The sequence below is a fragment of the Pseudoliparis swirei genome, chromosome 2 (genome assembly GCF_029220125.1).
Source record: "Pseudoliparis swirei isolate HS2019 ecotype Mariana Trench chromosome 2, NWPU_hadal_v1, whole genome shotgun sequence".
In the NCBI taxonomy this organism is placed as follows: domain Eukaryota; kingdom Metazoa; phylum Chordata; class Actinopteri; order Perciformes; family Liparidae; genus Pseudoliparis; species Pseudoliparis swirei.
The window spans coordinates 7,621,408-7,639,612 of record NC_079389.1 but is presented as its reverse complement, the minus strand read 5'-3'; the positions used below and the strand labels follow the sequence as shown (position 1 = coordinate 7,639,612).

Below are 18,205 nucleotides of genomic sequence, written 5' to 3'. Positions count from 1 at the left end.
CAACTGATTTGACAATCTGGTGACAGTTTGGTTTCCAGGATGAATAACAGACTGTTTGAACAGCCGAGACTTGGTGAGATATTGGTATTTCTTTTTGGGACATCTTTTCTGTAGGTAGGTCAACATCTTTTTGGCGGGATGTATCTCGATGGTCCAGTAAGCTGATTCTTTGTGCTCGAAATGATTTGACAGAGAGGGGGGGGAGAGAGAGAGAGAGAGAGAGAGAGAGAGAGAGAGAGAGAGAGAGAGAGAAAGCGAGAGAGAGAGAGAAAGAGAAAGCGAGAGAGAGAGGGGGCGAGTAAGCAACTTTGTTACCGGGCACAGCCGCGTCTCCTCCGGCGCCGCGTGCTATGAGAGAATCATTTGGCACTTATGGTTGATCAGCGTTTCTTTCATCCTCCTCGCTGCATGAGAGGCGACGAACACACTCAGCGATGAATAGACCACGTATCCTCTTTTTTTGCTTTCACGGATTAAAATTAAAAGATGTGCTGAAATAACAATCCTACATCTTCATCAACGCGCGTGAGGTATGTATTGCCACCAGGACTGAGGACATAAATGATGCTGTCTGTCTCGTGTCTGACGAGGCGTGCACTGCCATGCACAATCTCCGCCTAACCTTTTTATTTGCATATCTTTAAATACAAAAGCGTGCGTGCATGTCGATGTGTTAGTAACACAAATGCGATGCGGCGTCTTCCCCTCACAGCGGATTTAGACCATTGTTTTGCTTTGACCTTGCTTTTTTGTTATTTACATATAGCTCAAAAGAGTTGCTTTTCATCCTGCTTTGTTTGAGACATTTTAATATCAGCCGCCACATAGATATAAGTTACCCCTGAGCCTTTGACTCACGCAGGCTACAGCTGGTTGTGTGGAAGTTGCTTTCATTGCATTCTGCCTGTTTTTACATCTCCATTGTATGTCTTTTATTTCTAGATGACATTGAGGATACCTTAGCGGGACTGTGTGCTCGGCCAACCTTGTTCAGGAAAATGCATCTTTGGATTTCATATGTTTTGCTCAGTGCAATGTCAGTGAGAACTGTCGAGATGTTTGACAGTTATGGAGAAATATGTCAACGACTGTGTGCCTGTGAGGAGAGAGAGGGGATACTCACAGTGAGCTGTGAAAACAGAGGAGTTGTAAGTATCTCAGACATCAGCCCCGTGTACTTCTCCCAGTATCATCTGCTGCTGACAGGGAATCATTTAAAAACGCTATCTGCCGATGATTTTGTTGAGTACAAAGGACTTACAATATTACATCTGGGAAATAATTACATATCGGAGATTGAAGCAGGAGCTTTTAATGGACTTCGGGGATTAAAACGATTGCATCTCAACAATAACAAAATTGATGCCTTGAAGGAAGAGTTTTTCTTTGGCCTGGAAAGTCTGGAATATCTCCAAATTGATTCTAATTATATAACTCATGTGGCCCCGAAAACCTTGAGCAGACTTCGAAATCTGGAGGTCCTGATTCTCAATGATAACTTAATATCTCGTCTGCCGGTGAACATTTTCCAGTATGTCCCACTGACTCATTTGGATTTACGAGGGAATCAGCTCAAAGTGCTCCCCTACTCAGGTCTGCTGGAGCACATGAACAGTGTCGTGGAGTTACAGCTGGAGGAGAACCCGTGGAACTGTTCGTGTGAGCTGATTGCACTTAAGTCCTGGCTCGAGAGCATATCGTACACAGCTTTAGTCGGCGATGTTGTTTGTGAGTTCCCTTTCCGGCTTCATGGGAGAGACGTTGATGAGGTTTCAAAACAGGAGTTGTGCCCAAGGAGAGCCATCGCTGAATACGAGATGCCACCCCTGCCACGTGCGATTACCGACGCATACCACAGGACCGTACCGGCTCTGGTCACAGCCTCCTTCACCTCTTCTGGGATTGCTCGGTCCTCATCAAGACCCACGAAGGGACCTCGCCAGTCGGGCAAATTAAAATCAAAGCCCACTGCTCGCATCCCATCGAATAAACCACAACATTATGGACAAATTATTTCATATCAAACCAAGTCCCCCGTGCCTTTAGATTGCCCAACTGCCTGCACCTGCAATCTTCAAATTTCAGACCTCGGCCTGAATGTGAACTGCCAGGAGAGAAAGATTGAATTTATCTCTGACTTAAATCCCAAACCATACAATCCCAAAAAGATGTATTTTACAGGGAATTATATCCCAGTTGTGCGTCGATCTGATTTTATCGAGGCGACTGGGTTAGATCTGCTTCATCTCGGTAACAATCGAGTATCTCGCATACATGACCGAACTTTTGCCGATTTGACACATCTAAGAAGACTATACCTGAATGGTAATTTGATTGATCATCTATCAGCTGACATGTTTTATGGACTGGAGAATCTACAGTTCTTATATTTAGAATACAACGTCATTAAAAAGGTCAGTTCTGACACCTTTCAGCACGTACCCAAACTTCAGCTTCTTTTTCTGAACAATAACCTCTTGAAAACGTTACCCGTGGGAACACTTAATGGCCTGACATTAGCCAGGCTAAATCTTCGCAACAACCATTTGCGATATCTTCCCGTCAGCGGCGTGCTAGATCAACTTACAGCACTGGTGCAAGTCGATTTGTTCGAGAATCCCTGGGATTGCTCTTGTAGCATACTGGAGTTAAAGATGTGGCTGGAGCAGCTTAGCACAGGCACAGTTGTAAACAACGTCATCTGTGGTTCGCCCACCAGGCTAGCTGGGGAGGATATGAGATACATTAAGACAACAAATCTTTGCCCGAATAATTCTGATATACTTGCCTTCATGATCCCACCCTCTGAAGAATCTTTCCCTGGCAGCACTATCACCATAGAAACAACTTTGGACTCTGACACGCAATACAGCGCCATTCCTTTATCTGTGATGATTCTTGCCCTTCTCTTTATATTCATTGTGTCTGTTTTTGTGGCTGCAGGATTTTTCGTGGTCATGAAAAAGCGCCATCAAAAGAGTCAAAACGAGCATAATAACTCCATGAATGCTTGCATTAGCTCTCTCAACATGGAATATGGCCTTTACAAAAAGGGATCTATTCCCAAAGTCAGGACATCTGCTGGACATTTATACGAGTACGTCCCACCTCCCACAGAAACCACATGCAGAACAACTGACCAGACCCCAACGGACAGCAAATCAGTGGATGGATTTCAAGACTTTGATGAGTTGAGCGGCGTTTATCTGGCTCACTCGGATGAAGAGGCGACCAGTAATGTTATAAGCTCGGAATACAGCGTGACCGCTCCAGAGCCCCTTAATAAGCCCTCCAACCATCACCAAGAGGACCAGTGTTACTATAGAGATGTACTTGAGTCTGACAAGCACACATGCTACAGCAATTCGTTACCATGCAGGCATGCGGGACATTCGTCAAGTCAGTATGCCTCAGACTTTGATGCAAGGCATCGATACATGCATCCAGATAGAATACAACAGACACTATTCTATTGTGCATCACCAAGTACAGTGTATGTGGAGCCCAACAGGAGTGAGTACTGGGAACTAAAAGCAAAGCTTCATATTGATCCCGATTACCTGGAGGTTCTTGAAAAACGAACAACATTTACACAGTTTTAAGAGACTTAACCCCTGGACGGTCAGAGTGGATGCATTGATGCAATCTATTCATATTTTATCATTATGTTTAAAAAATCAGGCAGCACTATTTCAATACCTGTATTAGTACAATGGATTGTGAGCTACAGTATGCATTTCTGGGAGTCATGTTTGGCGAATAAAGGCGAGCGCCACTTGTTTTAAAGTAGCACTTACCCCTTTACCCCTGTGGTGTCATATAGATTGGTTTACCTTTGTTATTATGAACACACACAAAAAATATGGGGCTTCTATAAAATGCCTCCTGGAGCTGATTCATTGACACATATGTGAGACTGTGCTTTGCCTCTCTAATTAGCTGCATTTTCTGAGTGTTAATGGAGTGTGCAGATGATATTCTTCATCCCCAAATAAACCAGGTCTTTGTTTCAGTTTCATGCATAGCTCCCAGTTATGTCTATTGAAGATGAAACTCACACATGAGATTAAATCAAATTCATGTTGCAAATATATGCATGTGAAACCATGACTATAAGACATGTGTTAAGGTGTTGACAATAGTCACACGAGTTAGGAAATTGTGCTCCTGTGAAAAATGGGATTAGAAACATTAGGGGAGCAGTTTTTCCTCCACTATGCACAGCTCTGGGATGATAATATTAAATGCAAATTCCAATGTAATATCTATAATTACAGATTATGAGGTCAGTACATCTGTACTCTCTTGTTGTCAGATTTGGAAGGAGAATAACTAATGTATCCTAAAAATATACTGAACAGATCTAATCAGTGGTGTCCCCTTAAAGCCTTCCCAGCTCTTAACCAACTGCATTTGTTGATTATAGACACATGTTGCAATTGTATTGAGTTAAATATCAAAATATTGTAACTTGAAACATTGTATTCAAAAGATTATAATTACAGTGTTATTAATTGTAACTGAAAGAAAATGTGCTCAAAAGGTCACAAAGATGCATTTTCTGTCAAACACAGATTGTAAAAGCACTTGTTAAAGATCTATCAAGTGTCTGCATTTATTTGTACCAGATCCAAAGACCTTCACATAAAACTTGCTCATAATATATTCAAAGTTTCATACTCAAAGGAGTACATCAAAGCACATGCCTGTGTTTTATTGTTACAACCTTTTCTCTTGATTATGTTTGCATACACAAAAAATGTCTTCAAGTTGCAATGCATTTGAGTAGATTTGCAATTCCGTGAGAACCTAATATATTTCCATAAACTTCTGTTTCAGATTCAGATGAATTTCAGTCAAATCATTTTTTTTGAAATATTGCATATTATATAATAATAATAATATTTTTATACAAACAAATATTAAAATGTTCTTTTCTTAAAAATGCACTATTGACTTCTAGAGGTCTCCAATGATGTCACTTTCTGAAATGCACAATATGGTAACACGTGAAGTAGGATTTATAACTGTATACATAAAAGTACCACAATTAAACCAAATCTTGCACTATGCATGGATCTAGAGAATACTTCTTAGACTTTCTGTCTACAATGCCAACAGCTCATCCTCTCGGCCACCAACAATCATAAACATAAAAGTTATTAATATTATCACACCCCATAGATGTTTATTTAAAATGTAAAACTCATGAGATTTTAATACACACAGTAAATGCACATCATTTTCTACCTGTGAGGCGAGACTACTGACTACTTGGATCCTGCTAAGTATCTTCTTTAAACTAGTTTTATCTGCTAAAGTTACTGTTGTATTTGTTGATTAAAGCTGCTAGATTGTTAGTCTGTCCTGTTTTAAGGAGTTGTTTTGGTAGAGAGGTGTGTCCTGTGTTCCGACACCTGAATCTTCACTGATTGGACGAGCGATCGTCACCTGGTTTCTATTGAGTGTCATTTGAATACCAAAAGCCAAGGGGCGGTGTCAACGCGGCTGGAGGTAATTGGCACTAACTTGGGCTCATAACCGGGTGGGGTTTTAGTCAGCTGTAGCGTCAGTGTGACTCATCGGACGAAGACTCGGAGGACAAAGACATAGGAGTCTTCCGTTGGAGTCAAGACTCGGAGGACAAAGACATAGGAGTCTTCCGTTGGAGTCTTCGGGGGTGGCTGAGTATTTCCCCATTTTTTGAATATGTGTGTCTTTTCCATACCTGTGCGTATCTCTACTTGTAGTTACTATAGGACTCGCTCATTCATGTACCGGAACCCCTCCTCTGTTATCCTTCCTACCCGTTCTACTCACACCCAGCACCTGGTCACAGGAGGCCTCTGGAACTGTCAGTCAGCCAACCGCAAGGCCGACTTCATCTCTGGCTTTGCTGTGGAGCAGTCGCTGACTTCCTGGCTCTCACTGAGACCTGGATCACAGTAGACAACACGTCTACCCCGGCTGCTCTCTCCTCTGCCTTCTCCTTTAGCCACACACCCAGACCCTCTGGTCGGGTGGAGGTACAGGTTTACTCATCTCACCCACATGGTGTTTCTGTCCCTACCCGCTTCCACTCTTTATCCCACTGACTTTTGAGTTTCATGCGGTGACCGTTACTCATCCGGTCCAACTTCACATTGTTGTTCTCACCGTCCCCTGGTTCTTTGGGAGATTTCTTGACGAGCTAGACGTCCTCCTATCGAATCATGGAACACGGCCCCCGCTCATCCTTCTGGGTGACTTTAACATCCAGACAGAGAAGTCATGTGATCTCTTACTCTTATTGTCTTCCTTTAACCTCTCACTCAGTCCCTCCTCCTACTCACAAAGCCGGCAACCACCTTGACTACATTTTCACAAGAAACTGCTCTACCTCTAACCTCACTGTGACTCCTCTCCATGTCTCTGACCACTTCTTCATCTCTTACTCTCTCGCCTCTGGTACTGACAACCCACCCATATCTACAGACTCTGCACCTGTACCGCAACATTCGCACCCTCTGTCCCTCCTCTCTGCCTCCTCTGTCCTATCTGCTCTCCCTCAACTGACTGCTTCTCACTCATGCATCCTAACTCTGCCGCAGACACTCTCCTCTCTTCCCTGTCTTCATCTCTTGATTCTCTTTGTCCTTTTAAGACACGACGGTTCGGAAATCCTCTCCGGCTCCGTGGTTGTCGGACTCGAGAGAGCCACCCATGCTGCGGCGGAAAGAAAATGGCGAAATCGAATCAAGCGGAAGACTTGCTCTTCTATCAATCTCCTCTCCTCCTTCTCTTCCTCTATCTCTGCAGCCAAAAGCTCGTTCTACCTGACCAAAATTCAGTCTTCCTTCTCTAACCCCAAAAACTCTTCTCTATCTTTTCCAACCTCCTTGATCCCCTGTCCCCTCCTCCTTCCACCCTTTTGCCGAGCCACTTTGTCGACTACTTTACAAACAAGATAGACGACATACGCCCTCCTTTACAAATCCATCTTCTATCACCTCACCAACACTAACTTCTTCATCCCCTCTTTCCTCTTTCACCCCTTGTCTCCCAATCAAGTTCTTAGCTTGGTGACCTCCGCCCGACCGACCACCTGCGCCCTTGACCCCGTCCCCCATTCTCCAGGCTATTGCTCCTGACCTTCTGACCTTCCTCACCCATCTTATTAACAGCTCCCTCTCAACTGGCTGTTTCCCTCTGAAGGAGGCGAGAGTCAACCCTCTCCTGAAGAAACCCGTCTGAAGTCAGCAACTACAGACCGGTCTCTCTTCTTCCTTTTCTCTCCAAAACTCTGGAGCGAGCTATCTTGAGCCAAGTGTCCTCCTATCTCCACAGTAACAACCTTCTTGACCTCACCAGTCTGGATTCAAGGCCGGCCACTCGACAGAGACGGCCCTCCTTGCTGTCTCTGAGCAGCTTCACACTGCTAGAGCAGCCTCTCTCCTCTGTCCTTATCCTTCTCGACCTTTCTGCAGCATTTGACACCGTGAACCACCAGATCCTGATCTCTTCTCTTCAGGACCTGGGATCTCAGGCACTGCACTCGCTCTTTCTCTTCCTACCTTAAAGACCGCACCTACCGGTAACTTGGAGAGGATCTGTGTCTGATCCTTGTCCACTCACTACTGGGGTTCCTCAAGGCACCGTCCTGGATCCGCTCCTCTTCTCTCTGTACACAAATTCTCTCGGCGCTGTCATTCGCTCGCATGGCTTCTCCTACCATAGCTATGCTGATGACACCCAACTGATCTTCTCGTTTCCACCGTCCGAAACACGGGTGGCGGCACGAATCTCTGCCTGTCTGACTGACATCTCTCAGTGGATGTCTGCTCACCACCTGAAGATCAACCCTGACAAGACTGAGCTACTATTCCTTCCAGGAAAGGCTCCCCACCCACGACCTGACTATCACCTTCAACAGGTCTGTGTTGGCCCCTACCCGGACTGCCAGGAACCTCGGGTGACACTCGACAGTCAACTCTCCTGACGGCCAACATCGCTGCGGACGACGTTCCTGTAGGTACATGCTGCACAACATCAGGAGAATACGTCCTCTTCTTACTCAGAAGGCGGCGCAGGTTCTGATCCAGGCTCTGGTCATTTCACGCCCGACTACTGCAACTCCTCCTGGCTGGTCTACCTGCTAAGGCCATCCGACCCCTGCAGCTCATCCAGAATGCAGCAGCTCGACTGGTCTTCAGCCTCCCGAAATTCACCCACACCACTCCGCTCCTCCGCCTCTCCACTGGTTACCGGTGGCTGCTCGCATCCGCTTCAAAACACTGGTCCTGGCGTATCGTGCTCTAGACGGATCGGGCCCCGTCTACATCCGGGATATGGTCACACCGCACCCCGGCCGCGTTCGCTCCGCTCGGCAACAGCCAATCGACTTGTGCCTCCTGCACCTCGAGCTAATCACTCGAAATCCAGACTGTTTGCTGTCCTGGCTCCTCAGTGGTGGAACGAGCTCCCCACTGACATCAGGACAGCAGAAAGTCTCTACATCTTCCGTCGGAGACTGAAAACACACCTTTTCCGACTATATCTGGATTAAAACACAGATTAGCACTTCAGTGGCACTTAGATAGCACTTACTTATGGTACTTTTGTAGTTCGACTATGTTGAGGAAATGTTACTTCCTGTATTCTTGTTGTTCTTAGTTTGTACTCTAGGTTGAAATGCACTTATTGTAAGTCGCTTTGGATAAAAGCGTCTGCTAAATGACATGTAATGTAATGTAATATTATGCACTGGACCTGTCATCTTAACTCAGCTAATTAGAGGACATGGTGTATCTGGACCCTGTCTGCATGTCACCGTGCATTACACTGCAGCATTACTCATGCTGCTTATCAAGTATACAGTCTGGTTGGTTGCCTTTCACTTCTTAAGAGTCTTTTTGAGATTATTTAGTCACTTGACCTGTGTCCGCTCTTTGGAAATTCATCAGAACCGATGACATGAAATCGACACAGTGCTGCATGATGTAAACCTGCACAGGGTTCTACTTTGTTACGTGTAGGATTTGTTTTTCTGAATATATTGCTGTGAAGTTAGTGGTGAAAACACTGTAGACCTGCACAGACAGATTGACACGTGTTTTTATTGTGAGCGAGCAGTGGCCGCCATTTAGTTAATTTTTTCAGTTCTCAAAATAATAGTTATTTTTTAAATGTGTAGTAGATTATGTGCAACCAAACTAAAGCAACATTTATCCTTTCTTTGGGCAGTATATTTAGTGGGATATCCCCCCCAAAACATTTTTTATTTGTCATGATGTTTCTTTCAATTTGTGAGAATCTTGCACAAACAAATGTGTCATGAAACACAGTATTTACTGTATATAACAGACATTTGTAATATGCTTTGCTCTTTCTGCTTTTTGTAATCAACGACCAAATGTCGATATTTCTCACATCTACTCATAACCCAAAAATATGTTAACATGAAATATGGCTGTCCTCTGTATGTATGGAAATTTTATATTTGCAAAGAAGAAGAGATCCAGTTAGTGTCTGATTCTTATTCAGAAACTGTATGTTTTCTTCTCTTTGTTTTGTTTTGTTTTTGTATCAAATGATGGTTTTCTATGTCAACCTCGGATTTGTAAATAGAACACTTCATCAGCATTTCCATGCAAACTTGCATTGGCTCTGAAAAGCAAAAACCTGGTCTCTTATTACAGAAACACAGTACACCAAGGAATATGTTGGGTAAATATATCTACAATGTGCCGTGTCTTTAGTTGTTAGCTGATGAATAAAAGATATGCATTCATTTGGTATACCCTTGTTTATGTGTTCCCCATAACCTCTAAACCACAGTGTGTGAAGTAAATGTCATAGTGCACAGGGAGAACTGCTTTGAAAATGCTTCACAAAACCCCGTTGGCATTTTCTTAAAATCTTACTAAAATAACATTATCCAATTAAAATGTTCAGATCAAGCCATTGTCATAGTTTCAACTAGGCAAATGGGAAATAAAGAAAAGGGCTGTGATGAATAATCAACATTAAGATGGCACAGTTAGTACAGTGTGATGCCTCTGCAGTACCACACAAAAACATTTTGCTAGCACCTGAAATGATCAATTCTCTCATGTTTAAACAAAATGATCTTATGCCTAAAGTGTCACAACAGCTGCACAAATAGTAGCAAAAAAGGCCTTGGGCCATATTACAAAATGTACTAATGTAAAATGTTTGTTCTTGAGCAGCTCATGGCAACAGCGGGTGTAGTTGCTGTGTCAATTGTGATGTGTATGAAGCTGGAACGAGGTCAATAAGTGACCTTACTGTAATTGTGCATCATGAACACATCTGTATGAACATGCACGCAGGTACTTGCAGATAAACTATTCTTTGCCGACATAGCAGTATTCATGGAAAGATCAAATTACCTGACACGGAAAAACAACTTGATGTGCTACAACTGTGAAATCATTTATAACTCAGCCCTTATATTTATGCAATTACTCTTTGTTGCATGTCTTTGAATTGTACACACTGAACAGCTAAAGATGGCATTGACTACATTAGCCTGCATTGCACGTAGGTGTGACTGACAGGATCTCTGTCGGAAAAAATGTCCATATCAATAAGACTTCGGACTCAATGTGTGTCAGATGTATGGTGTTATGTTGCTGAACTGCTTGAAGACCCCAATTCAGCAACAGAGAGGGAAATTAGGGCAGATCTACGTTATGTAAGCTTGAAGAGATGTGTCAGGCAGAGTGAAGATGGCATATGACTGTAAGCATTCACCAAAGGAAAAACCTTTACTATAGCGAGCTAATATAGTAGAAACACCCCTGACTGACCTCCTTGCTATGTATCTATTTCTTCCATAGTTAATAGCGGAATCTCATATCTGGCAACATATGTCTGTCTTCTAGTTGTTCGTCTCAGACTGTGTTTCTGTCCCTGAAGCTTTTTCAGTCATCTATTTCCATGTGCAACGCTCTGTCTCTCACTTTGTATGTGTGTGTGTGTGTGTGCGTGTGTGTGTGTGTGTGTGTGTGTGTGCATACATTATTGACTCAGAGTGTATTCATGCTTGCCAACCAATGTGGCAATACCTTTCCTCTTTTGTTCATCTTTCAATGTTTTTGTTTCAAAATCCCACATACAACTCACCGGCCAAGTAAAGGGCTTCAGTAATAATTTATGAATTACGGTTTGAAGTTAAACTGACCTATGTGGTCTGACCAGTGTCCTTGTAAATACTGTATGTCAGGATGAGGTCCATCATGTTAGACTGATTTGAAGAGAAATGTCAAGCTGCTGGGGAAGAGCGGTATTTACAAAATCCCGGGAGGCGGTTTTAGATTTGGGATGTGCAAAACGTTACCAGTATATTTGCAACAACTGGAAACGGTATGTGTGAGACACATTCATATTTATGAGGGCTTATCCAGGCTTATGACTGCCAGCGTGAGAAAAGTGACAAAATCCCTCTTTATCCTCCCATTTATGGTACTGTGCACTGAACATGAGAATGATATTTCACACCAAGAGGAAAATAAAATCTTTTGCCCAATGTGAAATGAAATGTTTTGAATACAGTGAATTGATGTGTATAAGAGGCTTCCAAAGCTCTTCAGTGCTATGTCTTATAATGTCAGACTGTCGACTGTATGCGTGTTACCATTGTTGGAGATTTCTTGCCATGCAGTATTCAGACAACTTTTAATATCCCCTCTATTCAAAATGATCCACTCTGAATAAAATGTTGCCCCTCCTCTAGTTCCCAGCGCACTGCGCTGCTCCCTATGCCACCCTGCAGAGTCGCTCATCTTGCATTAACCTCAGTTCAAGCCTGATATTCACCTACTTTTTTTCATCAGCACATCAAGGGCATGTCCTTCTCTGTATCGTGGCCTGAAGTGTCAATATAAGTGCTATAACAAACTGTCACACCTGTAATTAGTAGTGCTAACAAACACGCCGCGTTGGATATGTGTGATTATGTGACTTTATATCGCAAAACACTAAATCTGTTCCTTGTCTCACGGCAAGTTTATTCATATATGCGGCAGACCACGGTGATCCACTAGCAGTGTCTCCTCCTGATTTGAAAAAGATGTGACCTGAAATGGCCATGTGTGTGTTTCACCCTTCAGTTGACAGAGGCAGAGACACACGTCTTACAATAACAGAAGAAGCTGAGCCAGAACAACAATTGTGGACTCAAGATCTGAGACAGTAAGAGGGGATTTCATCAGAAGCAATGGCAACTGACCATTTGAACAAAACTGTTGGGAAAGTTTGTTATTTTAAGTTTATAATGTAGTCTTGTTTTATTTATAGATTAACATTCATGTGACTGACGATTTTGAATCAAGTGCTATGACGTGTGAGTGGACTATTACAGGTTGCTCATATACTGTGACAGCCTGTATTTAAATGCAGCTATAACTGCACTGATGCATATTCCTTTCTTCTCAGCTGAAGCAAGCCAACTATCTGCTCATCTGCAAATGTTTCAATATTCACTTTGTTTTGACGAGTAGCATTTCATCTGATCAAACGTTGCTATGGTGTGTAAGACTTGTTATGGTGTGTATTGCAGTTGGGTATTTACTATTGAGTATGTGAAGGGCACGCTTGTAAAGAAAGACACATTGTACTAAATGGCCTCTATATGACTTCATGTCAATCAGTCCCACATTCTCTTTAATAGGTTGGTATTAAATCAGTTCATATCAGGTAAATGGTCAGTGGTAGTGATGCCAGCTAAGCAGAGCAAAGGGTGTCACGAAAAGGTGTTTTAACCCTTGTGTTGCCTTCGGGTCATTTTGACCCGATTCAATATTTAACCCTCCTGTCGCCTTCGGGTCAATTTGACCCGATTCAATGTTTAATGTCGGTGTTCTTTCGGGAGTCAACAAACAAACATAAAGTACCTCACACTTAAACTTGGAAAACAATATTAATTCTAATAATTTTCTGGAGATTTTAATAGCTGGGGTCATATTGACCTCAAGGGTAAAATATGTTAGTAAATATAAAGGTAACAGGAGGGTTAAACATTGAATCGGGTCATATTGACCCGAAGGCGACAGGAGGGTGAAACATTGAATCGGGTCAAATTGACCCGAAGGCAACACAAGGGTTAAGAAAATCTGAAGTTAAATTATTTCTAAACCATTTATTTTTACTTCATAATTGTCAAGATTATCATTGGATTTCAAAATATATGTTTCTTGTGTGTTGTATACAATGAAAAGACTCATTGCAGAGTTCATTGCAGCGAGTATACCACCCGTCCACCAAGCCTCTCTTCCCACTGCTATGCATGGAGCTGTCGATGGGTGTTAAAAGGTTACATGGGCTGTAGGTGTGGTGCACCTTTTCTGTACAAAACTGAATTTACATAGAGTTTTCATGTGTCAATCTCCTTTTTTTTATAACAATAAACCCATTTATTTTCTTTTAAAGTGTTGGAGAAAATGCATTTTTTTTTTTATAGTCTTTATACTGTAACCATACTGAACCAATATTAGTGAAAGCCATAGACGCATGGAAAATGTGTTTCCGTTTGTCAGATAAATGATGCAACACCTACTGAGCTGATACGGATTGGGTATCTTGCTCAAGGACTCTGCAGCAGAATAGACACTCAGGGTGACCGGGGAACCAACAGTGACCCTCATCACCACGCATGCGTTTGGCATCTTGTTCTGTAACTTAACCGCAAAGGACATGGCTCATAAAACTGCAACATTAACCCTGACATGTCAGACACAGGCTACTGTCCACTGAAATCATTGTTCAACTCATTCGTAGAAAGCGTGTAAATACTTTTGAGTTATTTTATTTTTTCTATTTTTCTTACTATAATGGTAGCACTGCAAATATAAGTGTGACTGCAGTTTCATTGATCATCCTATTTATGTATAACCACAAGGTTCAGTGTGTCTCAGATGCCCAGATATATATATATTAGGGCTGTGAAACGATTACAATTTTTAATCAGGTTAATCACAGGTTTCTGTGGATTAATCATGATTAATCACATATATACATTTACAGGGCTCTCAAGACAGGCAAGAGCTCCGAGAAGAGTTGTAAATATATATATATATATATATATATATATGTATATATATACATTCACACATACATATATATGCACACACATAAGTACATATATACATAAGTGGCACCCTTATTTCACCTCCTTATCCTGCTTTCACCTGAAGTGGCTGCAGGGCGATACTCGTGTTCGCCAGTAGGGGGCAGTAGCGGGTTTTGCCATGACTGGCGCCGTCATTCTTGTCTTAAACAAACAAGTTAGACCAGCATATCACAGTGACCAGCTATCAAGTCACTTCTTGTCAGTGCCTTCGATCTTCGCGACCTTGTCCGTCACCATGGAAACATTGTCACGTGACATCTAAGCGCTTTGGTGCTAGTGACGTCACGGAGCCCCGAACCAGAGTCTGTAAGTAGAAGTGATTTCCAGCAAAGCAGCAGGGATTTGTGAATCTCACAGGAGCGGTGGGCGATAGGCGGTTCAGAATCGCCTCCACGGGAGGAGCGATTCATAGGCGAGTATGATTATGAATCGCCTACCTCCCCAACGGGGTGGGACGGTTTGGCGAGAATCACCTCGTGTGATTACTCCTACACCCCATCCCGGGGTGGGTTTGGTTCTGTGGGATTCACAAATGGGGCCCTTATTTAACCCCTTAGTTTAGTTTAGTTTATTTTAGTTTAGTTTATTTTAGTTTAGTTTATTTCGATCAGCAAAATATACAACAATCAGAATTCAACAAAAGAAGAAAGTAGCTGACCGAAAGGGTCGAGGCTGAAGCTATCTAGCTTATAAGTGCCCTAACCTATGATTTCTCAAAAACTTATTTCAAAGAACCATATATATATATATATATATTAGGGCTGTGAAACGATTACAAATTTTAATCCGGTTAATCACAGGTTTCTGTGGATTAATCATGATTAATCACATATTACCGATATTCTCGGTATATTTTTGTGAGAACATGAAGATTTATGACAAAAGACGGATATAATTAGAATATTGTGATAAAGTTCTTTATTTTCTGTAATGCAATTAAAAAACAAAATGTCATGCATTCTGGATTCATTACAAATCAACTGAAATATTGCAAGCTTTTATTTTTAATATTGCTGATTATGGCTTGCAGCTTAAGAAAACTCTAAAATCCATCTCATAAAATTTTAATATTTCCTCAGACCAAGTAAAAAAAAGATTTATAACAGCTGAGTGTTTGTCAAGGCTCAGGAAACCCTTGCAGGTGTTTCGAGTTAATTAGACAATTCAAGTGATTTGTTTAATACCCTACTAGTATACTTTTTCATGATATTCTAATATTTAGAGATAGGATATTTGAGTTTTCTTAAGCTGTAACCATAATCAGCAATATTAAAAGAATAAAAGGCTTGCAATATTTCAGTTGATTTGTAATGAATCCAGAAATTACAGAAAATAAAGAACTTCATCACAATATTCTAATTTTCTGAGACAGTCCTGTACATTTATACACAGGGGTGCAGATAACTTGCTCACTGAGCTCTGCCGCGTGCGATGGCACCGACAACTCAATGGCAACTCACTGGCAACTCACTGGCACCTCAGTGGCAAGTCTGTGGCAAGTCTGTGGCAAGTGCCACAGACTTGCATAGATAATGTATTTTTAGACTTACTTACAATATATACGATGATATTGCTGTACAATACTGCTGTACTATATTGAATATTGTTTTGCTACTACTACGTAATATATAAATATAACACTTATATACCATGATATGTATAATGTACCGCCTTTCTTTAATAATAAAAATATATAATTAATTTTTTACCATGTCATACTGTTATACCTCCATGAAATTCTCCTTTGAGGAGATGCCACTGTTAGTCTAAAGCTTTCTTCTCAGCTGCCCTGGCCGCGCGCGCGCGCTTGCTTTTTTTAACTCTCTCACTACAGCGCACACCCCCCCCCCACAAAAAACATCTCATCAATATTCGCCGGCCTCACCCCCTGTGATTTTCTTATTTGGCCCACTTGGTACTGAAGTTGAATAGCCCTGGTCAAAGTTGCCAGCACTTGCCAGCAGTACCCAGCAGTTGCCAGCAGTTGCCAGCTGCCAGCAGTTGCCAGCAGATGCCACCACTAGTCAAAAGTGCCACTACTAGTTAAAAGTGCCACTACTAGTCAAAAGTGCCAGCAGACGGAGGGTCGGCCGCAGTGACGAGTCTGCGACGATTTAGTGACAAGCTTCACTGAAGTGCCCGGACAGCGGAAGAAATCACTTTCATGATCACAGAATGGAGGAGCTGCGGTTTAGCTAGATTGATAGATAGATAGATAGATAGCTAAAATAGCTAGATACACAGATGGATATATATATATATATAATTAGTGTCTTTTTGTAGACACTTACTTACAATATGCGATAGTGCTGTACATTACTGCTGTACTATATTTAATATTGTTTTGTTTCTACTACGTTTCACTTCGTAATATATTGTAGCGACCCTGTGAAGTGGCTGTCAATCACAGTGTGGCACCGTGCGTGCTGGTCGAGGGGGCGTGCCTGTGATTGGCGGAGTAGAGGGGAGGCGGGGTTAACCTGTCGGAAAACGGGAGTTAAGGGTGGTTGACGGGAACCGTTGTTGTTGACTTTCGACCTGCTAAACTGAGAGGAACACGCTGTCTGTGTTGGTGGATGCCCAATAAAGGGAGGATTAATAACGTCGTCCCGTCTCCGTGTCATCAGTGCCATAACGTCCGAGACGTTACAATATCATGGTATATAAGTGTAATAGGTTACGAAGTGAAACGTAGTAGTAGCAAAACAATATTAAATACAGTACAGCAGTAATGTACAGCACTATCTTATTGCATATTGTCAGTAAGTGTCTACAAAAAGACACTAATTAATATATATATATATTAATTAGTGTCTTTTTTATATATATATACACACACATCCATCTGTGTATCTAGCTATTTTAGCTATCAATCTAGCTAAACCGCAGCTCCTCCATTGTGTGATCATGAAAGTGATTTCTTCCGCTGTCCGGGCACTTCAGTGGAGCTTGTCACTGAGTCGTCGCAGACTCGTCACTGCGCAGACATGCCGCAGACGCGCCTGGCCGACCCTCCGTCTGCTGGCACTTTTTGACTAGCTGTGGCACTTTTTGACTAGTAGTGGCACTTTTTGACTAGTCGTGGCATCTGCTGGCATGTGCTGGCAAGTGCCACTGAGTAGCTGCGGCACCTGCTGGCAAGTGCTGGCAAGTGCCACTGAGTAGCTGTGGCAACTACTGGCAAGTGCCACTGAGTGCCAGCGTCGCTAGGGGGATCTCGCCCCTACTGCTTTTTTTTGTCCCGATGTGCGCGCACACGCCGGAGATCGGAGTCGTGTTAACGCGACACGTAGAGACAGAATGACATGCTGCTGGTTCGAGACCACCAACAACAGACGGATTGGAAGCTCATTCTGCGCATGCGTTAAATGCGTTAAAAAAAAAAAAACTAGTTAAACCTGTAATTTAATTAACTGAGTTAACGCGTTATTTTTCACAGCACTAATATATATATATATTGTATATACAGCATTGTCTACAAACAATACAGCATTGTCTACAAACACTAGGAGAAGAACTTCCCTATCTGCTTAGCTGGTGGCAACTCAGACACTATTATATGTAAACTTGAGGATAACTTTTTAAGCAGCATATAGTTTAAGGCATTGCGAGACTCTCATTGTATACGGCGCTCTTATGACAAGATGAGGGCGCACTGTGGTTCCTGAAAGCACTTTTCCGTGTTTCTGTCTCTTTGCAGTGAGTATCCTTGTGGGATTTACAACAAGCTACAATGGATCCAGACAGATGGCAAGGTGGGGGTGTTGAGTAACCATCGTCTGTACCCCAGGGAGCACTGCCATAAACAAGCTGTCAAACAAATGTCTTCACCCAGGCTTTTTTTGGTACTATAATATAATAAGATACTGAATTTAACTTTCATTTTCACAGTTGTTTAGATGTCCAAACGGACTCGGATGTCGTGGTAAAACCAAATTCTTGGTTCTCGCTACAAAGTGTATGCATACACTGACTCCCTTAATAGTTATATTATTGTTGTGCCAACAGCATCTTCATATTCTCTTTGAATGCATTAGGCCAACGAGGCCATCGTGAATTGACATAAAGTGAAGT

The 18,205-nt window shown here is 42.3% G+C and overlaps 1 protein-coding gene across 1 annotated transcript; it reads left to right on the top strand.

Moving 5' to 3' along the window:
* Positions 1-998: 998 nt before the first annotated feature.
* slitrk5b (SLIT and NTRK-like family, member 5b) lies at positions 999-3,602 on the top strand. The gene has a single exon (XM_056435458.1). The coding sequence runs from the start codon at positions 999-1,001 to the stop codon at positions 3,600-3,602; it is 2,604 nt and encodes an 867-aa protein (XP_056291433.1).
* Positions 3,603-18,205: the final 14,603 nt, after the last annotated feature.